The sequence below is a fragment of the Myodes glareolus genome, chromosome 14, assembly GCF_982192425.1.
Source record: "Myodes glareolus chromosome 14, mMyoGla1.1, whole genome shotgun sequence".
In the NCBI taxonomy this organism is placed as follows: domain Eukaryota; kingdom Metazoa; phylum Chordata; class Mammalia; order Rodentia; family Cricetidae; genus Myodes; species Myodes glareolus.
In genome coordinates this window covers 72,288,339-72,305,929 of record NC_142039.1, presented here as the reverse complement: position 1 = coordinate 72,305,929, position 17,591 = coordinate 72,288,339, and the positions used below count along the sequence as shown (strand labels likewise).

Here is a 17,591-nt window from a genome sequence, read left to right as displayed (position 1 = left end):
TGTGCTGAGCTGTGGCATCTATGACCCCAATGATACATGCCTTCCATGTCTCAAACCCCACGAATCACTTTGCACATTCCTGCCTGGCCCACCATGTGACTCGCATTAGCCAATAAGACACTAGCAAATAGAGTACAGGCAATAGTCTGATGAGCTCATGGTCACTGGAGCTTGCCTTACAGCAAGACAGTGCTATGTTGTAAATAAATTGGCACACCTCATTGGAGTATGACCACAGAGAGAAACTTCAGAAGGCAGAGGGGGGCTCTTCCAGTTTGGCTGAGCCCCAGCTGAAAGCAGCCCACAAACAATTCAGCCCCAGAGAGCAGAAGAACCACCCAGCTGAGCCCTGAGAAGCATCACTCTGTTGCATGGGGGCTGGAGGTGGCTCAGTGGTTAAGAGTGCACAACTGTTCTTGCAGAGGACCTGAGTTCAACTGTCACATCAGATGGCCCACAACCTCTTAACCTCCACTGCCAAGGAACTCGGTGTTCTCTGGTCTCCAAGGGCACCTGTACACACGTGGTACACATAAACTCATGCAGGCACACATACATACATATAATATATACATTTGTAGAGTTTGTGGATGTAAGAACTTGTGTTTAAGGTACATGGTACCCAGTGACAGGCAATTTAAACAAAGAGGCTGGAGGATGGTCCAGGAACCTTTTCTCAGTGCTGCAGAACAAACCCAGGGTCTCCTATACACGAGGCAAATACTCTACCACTGAGCTGTATCCTGTCTCCGTGCTCTTTCTGGCTACTTGTCTGTGGAAAAGCAAACTCATTACTAAATCCGCAAATAATGATACACTCCACTGCTGCCTCCACTAACATTATCCAACAAACCCACATGAGCGGATGCTACTGAAACTGTAGTTAGGGTTTCCACCCCACCCAACCCAGTCGTGCCTCAGTTAGAAGCCTGTTTCTAGACACCAGTAAAACCAACATACACATGCTCATACACACATTCACACAACACACACACACATGCTCATACACACAGGCTCACACATGTCCACATACAGTCACATATATGCTTACACACATACATGCTCATACACACATGCCACACACAATCCCACACTCACACACATGCTCACACATATGCACCAACACATGCACCACACCATGAAGCTTTGGCCATCAGACAGGAGGACGCATATGTCGTTGAACAGGCTGATACAGGCAGCTCACTCCGTCTCCAGCTCAGCTCCCATGCAGTGTGAGAGATTAGCAGGACTGCATGGATGCCTGCTGTCTCACTAGAGAGAGAAGAGAAGCCTGGGGACAGGTAAGAAGAGCCCTGGAATGCTGACGAGAACTGTGGCCACCACAGAGAACAGAGCAAAAGGAAACAAGAGTGTTTGTTGGCTGCGGTTCACTGAATGTCCCCCTAAAGGCCTGTGTTTTAAAACCATGGTCCCCCCAGAGTGGTACTATTGGGGGTAGTAGAACCTAGGCCTGGTTAGAGGCCCTGAGGTGACTAGCGTATGTCCTTGTAGGGCCTTGTGGAAGCCTGGCTGCTGCCTCTTTCTCTTCCGCCTCCTAGCTCATGCTGTAAGTGGCTTTCTTTGCCACATGCTCCCATCATGATGAGCACTTGACACACTTCCTAAAACGCAATCAATCATCCATTCATGCCCTGGAACTTTCCAAACTGTGAGTCAAAATAAACCTTTTTAAAATAAGAGAATCATCTCAAGCATTCAGTTGAGAGCGGCCAATATGTTGTCCAAGAGACGAAAATGATGCCTTCTCAGCTCTCCATACGGCATCTGAGGACTTTCCTATCATCCATCTCCTTTAGTCCTAACAACCCAGCGGAGTGGGCAGGTTGGGATTTGCTGTCCCTGTTTCATAAACAGAGCTTAAGTAGGGCAAGTGCCCCCTTGAGTGGACCACTGATAAAACGAAAGCTCGTCAGATGGCATGGTTGTCAGGCTGACCGAGGGAAGGATGGTGATGAAGCGGTTGGGCCCAGTCCTGGCCCAGTCCCTAGGCAGACCAGTGTGGGGCTGCTCTAGTTTTAGAAAGGGGTTTAGGAAGTGTGCAAGCAGGAAAGGCAGGGGATGAAGCACCAGGAACAGCAAGGAAAGAAGAGCCAGGGCCAGGTAGCTCAGCCTACCACCCTCCACCCCACACCCAGGGCATCACTAGAGCCATGAGAACGGGGCCATAGACACTAGCTATGGCTGGAGTAGCTGTGTGTGGACTTTCTCTCCTTTCCTTAGGGTTAAAGAGATGTCATCTATCCCCTAGGATGTGGGGAGAGTCCACATGACCATCCGGCCAGGGTATCAGGGCTGCAGAACCAAAGCAGACAACATGCCAGGGTTGCAAAACAAACTTCTAAAGTTTCTGCCACCTCCAGCTGAGAGACGGGGGGTGGGGGACTGGGAGGGTCTTCATCCCTAACATACTGCTCTGACATAGCTGGATGGAAGACTCTAGCAGTCTGGGCAGGGGTGGGGTCTACACCTCTCCACACCACAATGCATACGGGAGAGAGGTGGTAAGGGGCATGGCTGGTTCTTTACCTGCTCTCTCCTCCTCTTGGGGACTGAATATAGTCACTTCCAATCTGCGTCAAGAGCTGTGCTGTTAAAGAGCGTTCATAATTAGACCAGGTGATTCGGTCTTTAATAATCAGCCCGCTTCTCCCTCCAGCCCACTAGACCTCCCCCTCCTGTGCCCACTTCTATTTTCATCCCACCCCTCCCTGGCTGGAATTCCTTATAGCAACTCTGCCAGCTTTTGTCTTCACTGTTTCCCCTTTCCAAATAGGCCCGGGGCATAGTGGGCTTCTCTGCTACCTTTGCTGCTTGGAAGGATCTCTCTGAGCAAAGGTTCCACAGTGCCAGAGAGAGAGACTATTTGGTAGTGTGGATACATGTGAAAAAGACCCTGCCCAGTCACCCTCTGGCCCAGCCCTCTTCATGGCCAGATGAGAAAAAACTTCTCCCCAAAACCTAAAGAACAAGGCTCCATCCATCCCTCTGTCCTCTCCAGTGGGGGCAGGGGGTAAAGATTGTTCTTCATGATGAACTGTCTCTGGCATCACCAATGAGACTCTCCCTGCCTTGCCAGCCCATGCCAACCTTTGCCTTCTGCAGGTTGGCAGGGGCAGGAGGAAGAGGCACAGATGGCACACTTAAGGAACGGGCACCCCAGAGACGGAAGGGAAGTGGCAAAGCAAATTGCTTTAGCTGCTCCGGTGTGTGCTGTTTCCTTAAAATACTATTTTCATCAAAAAGCAAACCACAGCGGCTGGAGAAATTTCCCAAATCCTTCGCACTCAAAGAAAAAGAAAATCTCTCTGAATCCATCCAGGCCAGGGTGATTTCTAGGAGACATTCGCTTACAGTTGCCTTTGCATATTTATATAAATCTTAATACTTGGAACAATTGGCTACAAGATGTGAGGGGTTTTCATTTTGTTTTGTTTTTCCTTTCTGTTAGCCATTCTCTGGCTGGAGCATTTCTGTTTCATTTCTGAGGAGCAGACGTCTCAGTCCAGCCCAGAGTGGCCATACCCACTGCCTTGGTACTGCACTAGGCAGGCTCTGATGCACAAAGGCAGAGGACCTCCCACGCATGAACCCCTCTGTGGGGACCTGTATCCACCATGCTGATAAAGGTCCCATTGCTTCCTTGAAGTACCTTCTGCAGGCCCCTGCTACACGGACCCCCAGTCCCATGGGAAACATACCTCAAAACACGGTTGACATCTTTCCCATTCTTCTTCAGGCACTGACCAGGGAGTCTTCAAACCGCTTTACAGCTAGGCGCTGCAGCTAAAGTGTCTAACTGTGCTCAGGTACATCTGTGGACTTATTCCAACCCCTCACCCCTGGTGGGGTTCGGGTGAGCCAGCCAAGTCCCTGAGGACTTGTGTGGTGTTAGAAATCTGTGCAGGAAAAGCACTGTCTCCCTGTGCATCCAGAGTCCCCATGCTATCTGGGTTTCTGTTAGCCATCCTAAGGCAGAGAACCCCTTAGTCTCCTCTCACAGACCAACCAACACATACGGTCCCTGTATCTCCCAATCAACTCTTTCTTCCATGTACCCTCCCCAAGATCTGGGGAACAGTTCCCAACTTCAGGGATGGGAAATTTTGCCATCACTCAAGGCTGGCAGTTGGGTGAAGCAGTATGTACGCACAAAGTGACCTGCAAAAACGTGGGGTTTAGGCAATATGCCAGAGAGAAGGGCTGCGGGCCACAGCCCTGCCCTTCCTTGCTCATCATGCTGTGACAGCTGAAACATTTTAGCCAACATTTTACCTTCTCTGTCAACTGAGTGTTACAATGTTGTCCCTTCCCCTGGGCAGTTGATGTTGAACAGTCTGACTGCTTTCTGGCTACCAGGAAGAAACTTGAGTGGCTGCAAATACAGGGATGCCTTGGTTCATACTTAACCAGTACCATGCATGCACATGCCCTCTCCTCTCTTTCCCCTGCAACACACACAGTCACACAGCACACATGCACACCTACACAACCCATCCATAGCTCCAAATACTAGGTTTGAATCCTGACTAGGACTGAACAGAAGAACTTTGTCCATGTAACACAAATTAATTAGTTACTTGGGAAAAAGGAACCCCAGTTAAGGTACTGCCTCAATGAGACCGGCCTATGAGCATCTTCTTGATCAGTGATTGACGTGGGCAGGCTCAGCCCACTCTAGGCAGTGTCTCACTTCAGCAGGTGGGCCTATGCGGTATAAGAAAGCAGGCCTAGCAAGCCACAGGGAGGCAGCCAGTAAGCAGCACTCCTTCATGGCCTCTGCCTCAGTTTCTGCTTTAGCTTCCCTCTGCGAGATGTAATCCATAAGCCAAACAAACCCTTTCCTGGTTTCCATCAGTGTGTTATCACAGCAACAGAAAGCAAACCAAGGCAGAGACCATTAACTTTTAAAAGCACGAGCGATTCTGATGCTAGAGGCCCCAGGGGAGACACTGTGACCAAAGCTGGAGAAGTGGGTGATCAGGAATGGAAGACCAGGGCTGGATGAGGCCTGGCATATCCTCAACACTCTTCACTCCCTGAGTATCTGCTTGGTTTCCAGAGCTCCCTGTCGAGACCCAGTGCCATCTATGAGGGAGTGTGATCTGGAAGTCTTTCCCACGAAGCAGCACTCTGACTGGGTGATGCAGCCCACACCGCCATGCCCCAGACAAGGCCACCCAGACTCCTCTGGCCAGGGCTGAGAGAAGCCCTTCCCTTTGCAGAACTGGGATACAGGGATCCACAAATTACCCCTAGAGAAGAGCTCCCAGGATGGGGCCTGCGTGTCCTTGTGGGGAGCCAAGAGAAGGACAAGATCCCCTCATCACAAAATGGCAGTGCTGATGGAATTTCCGATTTAGATTTGGAAATGCCACTTAAAGGACAGCTTCTCACCCGCGCAATTCCACATCTCATCACGAGTCAGGCCATGAGCCTGTGTGTCCCCTTCCTCCCTCCCTCCCTCCCCACCGAGGCTGACAGGAAAAGCATCCTTCCTCAGGTCTTGATGAGTCCGGCACCGTTGCCTTGGTCGGGGGCCTTTCTCTGCCCCTACCCACAACCACAGTCCCCACAGCAGCTCACCACAACCTGCAGTTTCTCCTTGGGAAAGGACAGTACTGTTGCCATGGTGGAGGGGAAGGAAAGAGGTGAGAGCTGTCCCTCTCAGATTACAGCGACAGGGACAGTTTGGAGCAGAGGGTCACTGGCTGCAGGGAGGGACTTAAACAACAGAAGAGAATAAATCCATGTACAGCTACTGTCACCGTCCCAGAGGGACCAGCTCCAAGATGCCTCAGATACCCAAGTCCTTGACTGTCCAGATCCTTGTGTAAAACGGAACGCTGTTTGCACGTAACACACAGCGCACCGCCTTCTAACTGACTTACCATCCTAATTCAACGTCAGTGCTACCTAACTAGCCATGATACTGTGCTGTTCGCAGAGTGTGAAAATGTGAAAAAGGCCTCACTTGTTCCATCCAGAAATGGCATTTTCTTCTGGATATTTTCTGCCCACAGCCCCTGCAGATACACAGGACTGACTGTGGTTTTATTGGGGACAAACCAAGCTGCTAGGAAAACCACAGTTTCATGTCCTAGATGGATATCCTTCTGCAAATGAGCTCTCTCTTTTTGCCTGGTCTGTGTTTGATAGACTGGGGGGGGGGGGGGGGGCTGGTATCAAGAACAGATATTCTCAGACGTAGCCCAAGTAATCAGCCTGGTGTCCGAAGTCAGGCCCTATGGAGGCTGGGCAAGCTACCAGGGGCTTCTACTGAAGTCAGGGATGGGCGGTTGGCCTTGTCTTCTAGGAGTGTCGCAAGGCAAAGGAAGAGTCACCTGTCTCTGCATCACCAGGACTGCCCCTGAGGGGCAAGCCAGTAGCCCAAGCTCCAGCCTGTCCTCCTACCACCTGGCCCAGAGCCAGCCCCCACAGCCGGCCCGAGAGCAGCAGAGGCGAGACAGCAAGCTCCTCGCCCTAGCCTTCTGCTGAGCAGACCGAGAGTCCTTCCAGCTCAAGCTGCCCCCTGCTACGGGGTGGGCTGACTGTAGGTCACAGGGACCATCCCAGCACCTCTCATCCAGCCGGTCATGCAGTCTAAGGGACTGTTCTTCCAGGTCTTGCTTCTGGGGCCCTTTCTTGTTAGGGTTTCCATTGCTGTGAAGAGACACCATGACCCCAGTAACTCTTACAAAGGAAAGCACTTAACTGGGGCTGGCTGACAGTTCATCCTGGCAGGAAGCATGGTAGCATGCAAGGTGCTGGAGGGGTAGCCGAGAGTTCTGCATCTGCATCTGCAGGCAGCAGGAGGAGAGAGTGACACTGGGCCCGGCTTGGGATCTCAAACCTCCAAGCGCAGCCACCAGTAGCATACCTCCTCCAGCAGGGCCATCCAACGAGAGCACACCTCCTAACGGTGCCAGTCCTTAAGTGCCTATGGCGCCATTTTCACTCAGACTACCACAGCTAAGCTGGCTAGTTCGCTTTTCTTTTCACACTTGGTGCCTTTGTCAGATTTAAAAAAAAAACATTTACTTTGATCTTTTCCCTGTACTAAATAAATGCTCACTTAAAAACCAAGTCCTGAGTCTTATTCTTAGAGAGTGCCCCTAAAATGTACAAACTCCAGGCTTCCCTCACCCTTGAGAATAGACCTCAGAAGAGCAAAGGCAGGAAGCTGCTGTGGCCTCCGTGCCTGGTGACACAGACTGGGCCTGGGTGGAAGCTACCTCAGTAAAAATAGGAAAGGGAGGTCAGCCCAGCCAGGACCCAAAGCCTGGGGTTCACGAGGGCCTGCCACTGCTGACCACAGAAGTGACACCGAGCCCGGTGAGGCGCTCGCCTCTGTAACCTCACAGCACTCGGGAGGCTGAGGCAAGAGGATGGTCACAAGTTCAATGACAGCTTGGCTACAATATGAGACCACAGATTGAACAAAAATAAAACCCAAAATTTAAAGGGAAAAAAAAATGGGTGAGGCATTGGCCACAAGGGGGCGCTCACCGTGGTTCAGACACCAGCAAGGGCAGAAGGGCAAGGGCAGACAGAAAGGCCATGGCTGGGGCCAGGGTTGAGAGAGGAGATCTCTGAGTAAAAGTGAGCCCCTGCCACCTGTTTCTTCTCCCAGAGCTCAACAGGCCACAGAGGGTCACAGCTCCAGCCTGAGCAACAGAACGATAGCCTTCCAATGAATAAATCAATAAGCTTAAAACTGCCACCATGTCCTACATCTTGCCCCACAAGAGACTCCAGGGGGCCATGTTTGCTTGGGAATTCCTCGCAGGCCTGACTGATGGCATTTTAGTCTCAAACGGTTCTCGGGCCCTCCTTTCTGGAGTTACGCCAGAGCCGTGACTGCCCGGTGCCTTCTTACGGTTCCTCTTGGGCCCTCCTTTCCAGAGTCACGCCAGAGCAGTGACTGCCTGGTGCCTTCTGGCACCTAAACAGCCCATTCATCATGGGACCCCCATGCTTCTCAGAGGTCCCCACAAACAGCATCACATCGGAGTTTCCTCTCTTTATTATCAAGAGAAAACAAGGGGTGGAAAAAGAAACATCACTCTGCAGTTACTTCCACATTGTTGAAGCTGCCCCCAGAGGAACCAAATCATCATGGCTGCCAATCATTAGCTGTTGGTTTATGATCTCGACAACTGTACTGGCTGATGACCTAGCTGCCGCTTAGAATGATCATTTTAGGAAATAAAACAAATGCCCCCAAGACTCCGAAATGAAGCAGTTTTCCTAATGAGACTAGGCAATGGGCTGGGAGAATGGGCATGCCGGATGTGAGAGGGATCCCACAGAAGGGGTGTTTACTATGCCGGAAACATGGCACCTCCTCTTTGTCCTCAGGTTGACTCAGATGCAGGGGCAAAGGCAGTTAAAAAATAAAAATAAAAATAACTGGGCGGTGGTGGTGAACGCCTTTAATCCCAGCACTCGGGAGGTAGAGGCAGGTGGATCTGAGTGTAAGGCCAGCCTGGTCTACAGAGCGAGTTCCAGACAGCTAAGGCTACTCATAGAGAACCTGTCTCCAAAATAAATAAATAAATAAAAATAAAAACCGATCCCCAAACCAAAAATATGTTCTGCAAGCAGGGTATGTATCTTCATCACTCAGAGGGGAACTATGAGCCCGCCCACCCCCTCACACACATACACACACACACACACACACACACACACATACACAGGAAGCCTCTTCACCCCCAGCCTGTTTGACATTAGCGGTTTCATAGTGATCTTCAAACATTTAGAAGAAACAGAAATGGCTTCGCCACGCACCACACCAGTTTCAGCAAAGTTTACAAAATCCTGGGGCTCAGTGTGTTGGGGGTTGCAGACCCCTAGCCCCTTGACTTCTTTGCCTGCCTCAGACCCTTTGCCTGCTGGAGTGAGCAAACAACTTGTTTTCCTGTGCCTGCAGCTGCTCTGAGCACGAGACCATCATGAGTTCCTGATGGCAGTGGAGTGGTTCCTGGTGGGTTTTACAGCTGAAAACCCCAAGAGCTGGGGTGTGACTGTCAGTGAAGGATCCCTATATAAGCTTCCCTGGTGCACGATAAAGTTGGCATTCTTGTTTCAAGGATGACCCGTGTCCCTCCGTCTCTCTCTCTCTCTCTCTCTCTCTCTCTCTCTGTGTGTGTGTGTGTGTGTGTGTGTGTGTGTGTGTGTGTGTATTTAAACCTCCAGCCCCTTTCCTGGCTCACGAACAGTCCCGTAGTGTAGGCGCGCTACATCAGTGCTCCCCTAGTTTCCACTCAACAGCTGCCAAATGGTCGTCAAGGCAGGAGGGCGTCCTTACCTCGCCTCCCTTGGGTCTCTGCAGACAGGCATCAGGAGAGGCACACATGCCACTCAATAAGTACGGAATGGGAGAGAGGTCTTTGTGAGCACACAGCCCTGTGACCTCTGCCAGTCAAAGGCGGCCTCAGAGCCCCCTTTTATAATCTTTCAAAGACTTAAATGTGTGAGTCCACAAAGCACCCTTAATGGAAGGTCACTCTGGCTTGCATAAAAAACTGTGCAAACTCTATCTGTGCATTTACTCAGTGACAGGCTTATTCAATTGCCTGCCCGGGGATGTGCAGGGAACATGATCAACCCTCTCGGGGCGCTATCTTTCAGAAAATAAACTGAGGCTTCCTCATCAATACCAGAGGACTCCCCCAAAGGGGCAGGGTACCCCTCCAACTTTGTCAAGAGGAAAGGCAGCTTGACAGCATGCGGCTTTAGAGACTGGGTGAACACTCCCAGGCTGTGGCATTCGAGGCTCCCTCATCCTGCAACCCAGCTGTGTGACCTTGGAAGTGACCCCTCTCCTAGGTCCCGCCCTCTTGCCTGGGGGGCACAGAGGTACAGAAGTGTGCCAACACAGGCTGCAGTGTGCGAGATGAACCCTGAAGGCCATTTGTGCTCAGTTTGTGGATAGAGGCACGAACAGCAGCTACCAGAACCACTCTGCCATGAGAACAGCTCAGTGACGTCATCTGCATGGCCTTGGTGGTCCAGCTCCTTCAGTGCCAGGTGGGAGGACTTGCGCAGCACAGACAGGAGGAGCAAGTGGTGTTGGGGGCCTGGGCCAGCATCAGAGATGCTTTGCCCCCACCATGAGCCTGCGGTGTTGCAGGGAAGGGATCCTCTCTTCACACCAAGCCTTCTTCTTTATATACCCATGTTCCACAGCCATATTCTAGAGACACAACCCAAGAAGGACTAGCCATCTGTCTGCTATCCAGCCTCCCTTTACAGCCCAAAGGCGTTGTCTTGCTCAGGGTGCCACTTAGGACCTCACACCTGAGGTGCTCACACAGCTGTAGGAAGCCTGGCCACTTGTCTAGCCAGGCTGGTACTCAGTAGAAATGGGCAAATTCAGCCTCACCGCTTCCCACACAGCGCTTAGGAGAGAGTTCGAGGCCAAGCCCCAAACCTAGCCACCCGAGTCTTTCATTCAATCCACACAAGAATCCAGAAGCAAACCTCCAACCAGTCCCGAGGCTGATCACTGTGTGGGTAAGGTGCCAGGGAGGCCTGTTCTGGCTTGGCGTGTCTGTAGGACTTCACCTCCCATGCAAGTGCACTACAAAATAGGTCAGGCCTACAGAGCAAGCAACACCTGCCTCTGCTACTGCGACCCTGGGCCAGTTACAGTGTCCTGGGCTAGCGAAGAGAAATTCTGGCACCTCTCCGAGCCAGCTTTCCCATCTGAAAAGTGAGTTGTTGGCCTAAGCAGTAGCCAAACGTAGAGGCCCAGGGACCCGTGTCCTTTAAACACATGTGCGGCTTGCCAGGACGGAGGCTGTCAAGGGTGGCAACTGAGTGGGTGTGGGCAGTGCTGAGTCCTGCTGTTCCCTAACTTCTACATGCCCCCCTCCTGGCCCAGGGAGTCTCCCCGGAATCCCATACATGTTGTTCAATTCAGCCCTCGGGGCCACCATGTCAAGTGAGTCAGGGTGAAGGGGTGTCTCCGTGACATGGAGAGAGGGGCTTGTGAGGATGACCTCTGACCTGCCGCACCTTGGCCACTCTTGTAGTACTACCTGTGGCCGAGCCCAGTGTGCAGTGGGAGAGGGGAGGAGCTAGCTCCTCTTTCCATTGGCTCATTCAGCTGCCAGCCCAGGCTTTCCTGAGGCTCTTACTTCTCCATGTGGGGAAGAGATAGGAACAGAGAGACACAGACGTGAACGTGGCTGCTTGTGTAAAACTCTCCCCCACAGTGGGTGGGGTAGCAGAGCCGACAGTAGGGTGAGAAGTGGGAGAGACGTCTAGAATGGCAAACCAGAAGAAGTGTCTGCCCCTGCACATCTGAAGGCCACGGTCTACTTCAGTCCTGTGTCTCTCACCTGCAGCGCCTAGCTCCAGCCTTGCAGCCCACACCTGCTGAGCGTGGCAACTGGGTGTTCACCTCATGCATGAAGGCAGGACTTGCCACCCCGACCCCCAGTCCCACTGACTGCCCACTTATGGTGTGGCCACCAAGCCTTTCCCAGGGCTATTGATCTGAGCCGACGGTGGTCAGCTCTTGCTCTCTTTTTGCCCCTTTATGGGACAGCAGAGCAGGCAAGGGTTGCTGAGCAAGGGACCAACTCATGAGGAAGCCTGAGTACCCAGAAGTCCCACGTGAATAACCTCTCCTCAGTCCCACCTCTCCTCAGTCCCGTTTTGCTCAGGTGTGCCCAGCCTAAGCAATGGGCAGCCAGTCACTGGGGCTCTATGCAAACTGGCTACACCCTGGGCTGGGGGGAGGGGGATAATAAAAGAGGGAAGGCAGAAGGGGATGGGGAGGGGCAGGTGTGGCATTTGGTGGCATTTGGTGGCACTTAGTCTCTGGCTCAGGCCACCCCCATTCTAGTTTGCTTCTCTGACCAAGAAAGACCTGCCCAGAGAAGGAACGGGTCTCTTTTGGCTTACTTCCTGGTCAGTTCATCACTGAGGGAGGTCAGGGCAGAAGGGAAGCAGAAGCCAGGGAGGAATACCACTTACTAGCTTGCTTCCCATAGCTTGCTCAGCCGGCTTTCTCTTGCGACCTGGACCACCCGCCCAGGGATGGCACAGCACACCTCCCACGTTGTCTTTATTCAAGAAAATCTCCCCCCTAGACATACCCACAGTCAGTTTCCTTCTTGGGGTTCCCAGATAACTCTAGCTTGTGTCAAATTGACAAAAAGTAATCAGCTCACCCCTTGAGTGCTCTGCCTGATGGCCTGTGGCTGGTCATAAGTCAGTTGTGCCCCATCCCCCAAAGGTAGTTAGGGACTGAACCCAGGCTCCCTTGCACCACAACCCCGGTGTGCAACCTTAGCAAGTGACATCCTTCCAAGCAGAGGTGCCACACTGCTTGTTAGACATGCTTGTTAGGTCGCGGTGTTAGACATGAACCCTGAAGCCTATGCCCTGTATTCAACCTGTAGTTAGCCATGAACAGCAGCTGCCAGAACCACTGTGCAATGGCTCCGCTTCTAATCCCAGCTCGTTCAGTCTCCGGTGTGAGGCTTGGAGAAGCAACTGGGAAGAGGAATTAAAGCCCCACTCCCCTACCAGCCTTCCTTGTTCCGTTTCCTCCCTCGCCCTCTCCCCTCCTCAGTGTCCTCTTAGGTGAGTGATGAGAGGCAGGCACACTGCTGCCTCCTTTCTGATCCTAGGACATCCATTGGCTTGCAGCCTCTCTCAAGGCAGTGCTGCAAATCCTGTCACCTCCCTGCCTCCCGCCCAGGACAGAAGGCTCTAGGAGCTCAGTCTCCAGCTCAGACAGGAGCGCAGCAGCAGCAGCAGCAGCAGCAGCGGTGGGAGCGCGTTAGGACAGGCTCCTACACACCAGGCGTCTGGACAAAGATCCGAGGCTGCGGGACTGGGGAAGCGGAGGATCCCAGAGCACCCCGAGCTCAGCGCAGAGCCCAAGAGAGTTGCTGCTGCATTCACCTGCACCTTCAGCAGCTGCTGCAGCCCAGGACTGCTTCGGAGCTCACCCGAGCTGAAGAACAACAGAAAAAAAAACCGCGAGATGGGCCAAGGGCTCAGGACTCTGTCCTGGTAGCAACAATCGGAAGAGGGAACACCTGAGGTGCCGGGGTAGCCTGGGCTGAACACCTGGACACCCCTCCCCCTCCCAGTGGCCTCGGTGGCCTCCCCGCCCGCGGGGCATCGATTCCTCCTCAGGTGCGCACGGCCCGGCGGGACGGGAACTCCATGGAGGCGCTGAGCAGCGCGGGTCTGCAGCAGAAGTGAGGTGGTCCCGCCAGGATCGGCGGGACGCGCGGATCATGTACGGAGACGTGTTCAACGCCACCAGCGGCCCGGAGGCAGCGGGAAGCGGCGCGCTGGCCCCCGGAGCCACAGTTAAGGCAGAGGGTGCTTTGCCTTTGGAATTGGCCACCGCACGTGGAGTTCGGGACGGCTCGGCCACCAAGCCTGACCTGTCCACCTACCTGCTGCTCTTCTTCCTCCTGCTGCTATCCGTGGCTCTCGTCGTTCTCTTCATCGGCTGCCAGCTGCGCCACTCGGCCTTTGCTGCGCTGCCCCACGACCGCTCGCTGCGCGATGCCCGTGCGCCCTGGAAGACGCGGCCCGTATAGAGCAGACTGAATCAGGGCCTCGGGGGCACTTGGTCTTAGTCTCACAGAGCCTCCAGCAGGAGCAAGGCAGGGTGGGCTCCAGAGTCGCTGGCCCCTGGGACACTTCGCCTAGACCTAAAAGATCCTTTTGGACCTGGAGAATAAGTGATGGCGGGAGAGCAGTTGAGGTTTGTGAGGGGTCCTGGTCCAGGTGCCTGAAAGTACTCCCCAGTCGAGTCCCCCCCTTCCACCCTCTTCAGCGGGTCCTGCCAGGAAACCATCCAGAAAGAGGAGTACCCAGCCAGACACAGGAGCCTGGCTTGCCTGGTGAGTTCTTGGCTTTGCTCACAGAGGGGCAGCAGGCATGGCAAAGGGACTAACCAGGAGCTGCCTCTCCGGACTGGACTCCCCAGCCCTATGGCTGTCTCCCTGCACCTGCTACCACCCCTCTTGCTCTTTGACCCTGGGGATCCGATAGAGGAATCAAAGGGTTCATTGCATCCAGCTCGGGTTCAAGTACCTGGTTTCCTTTAAGAGAAGGGGCCCAGGGAGCTAGTGGAGGCGCAAAGGGTCACAGCTGCAGGGTCCTGCACGGGAGAGTCTGCACCTCAGACCTCCACGGATCATGTTTCTACAATAAAAACTCGTCAAATTAAACCCAGCACTGAGAACACCGATCATTAGTTGCACCATTTTGGAAAGGGAGTATGAGCGGTCTATCTAGGAGGCCTAGACCCCAGGTATCTTCTCCTGCCAGGGCCGGTCTGAGCATACCACCTCCTCCCTGGTTTTCCTCAGCATTTCACTTGCTCTGGAAAGTGGTTTTTTGTTTGTTTGTTTGTTTGTTTTCTGGCAGACTCCAGGGATAACTGCCATCTGACCTGCTGAATCAATTCCTTCTAACAGGACCCCATGGAGACCCTCTCTGCGAGGCAGGTCCTTCCCTCACACCTTTGCTCTCAGAGCTTTCTTGGGCCTGAAGCTCCTGAACCAGAGACAGGGCTTGGTGAAGGTAGGTCCTAAAAGGGGGAGAGGGCACTTCCTCCTAAGCAGAGAGAAGTCAGTCCCGAGAGCACCACAGTAACGGAGGACAAGGAGACAGGTCTGGGACAACCTTGACTATTTTCAAAGTCAGTCTAATTCCAGGTAGATGGTTGATTTTTGACACAGGGTCTCACAGCACTGGCTTGGAACTCATGGAGGTCTGCCTGCCTCTGCCTCTGCCTCTTGAGGGCTGGGATTAAAGGCATGTGCTACCGTGCCAGGCCAGGAAGTTATTTTCATGGCTGTGTAAAATACTCCCAGGAGCTACTTGGCTTAAAGTTCACTTCACTTGAGCTTAGGAGACGTTTTTGCTGAAGAAGAATTTGACATACTAATCCAGTTAATTCTCAACCATGCTGGAGTCATGGGAGCAGGAAAAGCACATCAGCCCCTGCCCGAATGCATACACACAGAGAATCCTGCAACATTTATAAGGGCTTTCAGACATGTTTGGATGGCCGAACAGGAGGCTCGGGCAGACTAGGCAGGGTTCTCCACCATGCCTTCTACCCCTATCCTAGGAAGCTGGAGAGGTGGCAGGCGGTGGCAGGAAAGCTCTCAGGCGTGGGGTTGCTCACAAAGCCGGCAGGCTCTAGCTAGCACAACCCACTCCATGACCTCCCCACAGCATTGTAGGTTATAGGAAGCAGAGCCAAACATCTTCAAGCCTTCGGTAAGGATAAACCAGCTAATCCACAGGCAACATGGTTGCAGAGGCGACTTCTTGAGCATAGACGTGCAAACCACGAGCCCCTAGCTGGCATACCAAAATCACATGCTCAGGACTGGGGACTGGGAGGGGTGGGGATACTGTGTAGAAGGGCATTCTACTACACCCCAGCGGCCAGCTTGGAAGGTGGTGTGCTGAGCCAGTCCTGACTCCGTTCTCACCCTCTGGCTTTACGTGCCAACTTGTCTCTCAAAAGCCATATGATCTTGTATGAACTATTTAACCTATGTCCTGTGGCCTCTTCTGTGAAATGGGTATGGTATCACCAAGCTCTGTGTAACAGTCTGAACAATGCTCCCACTGAACAGTTATCAAATGCTAACGATGGTTAAATTGAGATACAGACTTGAGGCAGCACTGCTGAGGGGAAAAGCTGACTCCCAGACAGGGTGTGCTCACCTGACTTCTGTGGCCACAAGAAAAAGCAATGGCTGGTCCTCTCAGAGAAGAGCATGACTGAGTAACAGGTTCCAAAGTTAGTCACCTGTGGTTCCTAAGCCACTATCAGCAATAGCCACAATGATGCATAGCCATTGGGACCCCTTCATAAAATATCGACCAAGGCAGCCAAAGGTGCTATGATAGACACAAGCTAGAACACATGTCTCTAGAACATGGCTGTGGCGACTTTCAACAGATGCTTCTGGAATACAGTCTCAGATAACTGGGCCTACACGGAGCTGGAATCCAGAAAGCAGACCGAGTGAGAGCGAGCCCCATGTGCCAGCACTTTCTGAATGACTCCATCCATTTCCTGGGTTCGCTGAGCAGCAATCGTTCTTCTTTACGTAGGACTGGGGTTCCCCAGGGACAGCAGGATGTGGCCGAGTTCCTATCTCCTCCGCCAATATGCGAGCCAGAGGACTACAAGTTGATTACAAGTTAGTATTGTGGGCACAGTGATAGGTGTGCTCTCCCCAACCATATGCTGAGGTCCTGATTCCCAGAATGGCTGCATTTTCAGGGAACAGGAGCTTCCTGAAGACAGGGAGGAAGCCCTCACCTATCCCTCATTCCCCGTAGCTGAGAAGGCTATGTGTGCACAAGCAGAGATGCTGGCCATCTTCGAACCCTCTTCCAAAGCTGACTTAACCAGAATCTTCAAACTGGACTTCTAACTTCCGGATTATGAGAAAATAAATTCCTATTGTTTAATCTATCGAATATGGTATTTTGTTCCAGCAGCCCATGCTTAAGACAGGTGGCTATCTAGAAGCTAGACCTTGCTGCTATCCTAATCCCAAGTTGTAATGGAAACACCTTAAGAGAGCTGGGTATGACATGTTAAAGAAAGGAGACACCATGTCATGAGTGTTTGTGCTCCCTGCTCAAATAGCCACTGGAAGCAAAAGCATTATCAAGAAGATATTCTGACAGGGTGAGAAGGGATGAGGGTATGGGGGTTGTAGATAATGGGAACCAGGGAGAGACGACAATAGGGCCCAAGGGCCCAAGTTCTAGAGCCAGTTGGCGATCTGAGTGTGATCACACACTCTATACCCGGATCACATCTGTGCACCTACCTAGTGGGATTTCAACACAGACATTTCAGGTCAAGTATGTTGGAGATGTCAGAAGTGCTTGAGTGTGAGCTATTGTGGTTATTTGGGATGCTGACTCCAGAAGTACTTACAGCAGGACAGACAGACTGCTTTCCACGAGAGACTTGTCTTCTCAACACGGTAGATAGAGGTCTGCACTTCCAGCAGGTCTGCCTAAGTCAGAGTTGGCTGAGCCTCATCTACTCTCGGGGTTTTCGGTGCTCCTCAGAGGACCCTGCTCCCCACAGCTGAGCTGCTCTGCACCCCAGCTGGGCATCTTACAGAAAAACCCAGCAAGTCTAAGACCCATCACCTTCTTATCTCAGAGTAAGGGTTGTTCAGGAGTTTCAATCTCAGTATTAACTGTGTCTGTGTAGGGCCGCCCATGGTTAATATAAAAACGCAGGGTAGTCATTCCACTTGCTGGCAAGCTCATGCTATCTGCTAAACACCCTTCTACCCCATCAGATCCTTCACTTCCACTCTTGTCTCTCAACCTCAAAGCCCTACGGCCCTTTCATCTGCCTCCAATCGCATGCACCTGATTGCAATATCTGCTTCTAGGCCCTGCTTGCACTCTAATGACTTCTCCTTTCTTTTGACTTGGCCTGCATCCTTCTGGCCCACACCAGCCTCACTTCCCCATATTCTTCTTGAATTTGGAACCCTTTAATCCCTAGGAACCTTCAGCATCACACT

The 17,591-nt window shown here is 52.5% G+C and overlaps 1 protein-coding gene across 1 annotated transcript; it reads left to right on the top strand.

Moving 5' to 3' along the window:
- Positions 1 to 12,132: 12,132 nt before the first annotated feature.
- On the top strand, positions 12,133 to 16,510 carry Smim32 (small integral membrane protein 32). The gene has a single exon (XM_085699612.2). The coding sequence runs from the start codon at positions 13,287 to 13,289 to the stop codon at positions 13,596 to 13,598; it is 312 nt and encodes a 103-aa protein (XP_085555738.2). The 5' UTR covers positions 12,133 to 13,286; the 3' UTR covers positions 13,599 to 16,510.
- Positions 16,511 to 17,591: the final 1,081 nt, after the last annotated feature.

Excerpts from the sequence above, each read along its gene's own strand:
- Smim32 (XM_085699612.2), top strand. The coding sequence starts at position 13,287 with ATGTACGGAGACGTGTTCAACGCCACCAGCGGCCCGGAGGCAGCGGGA.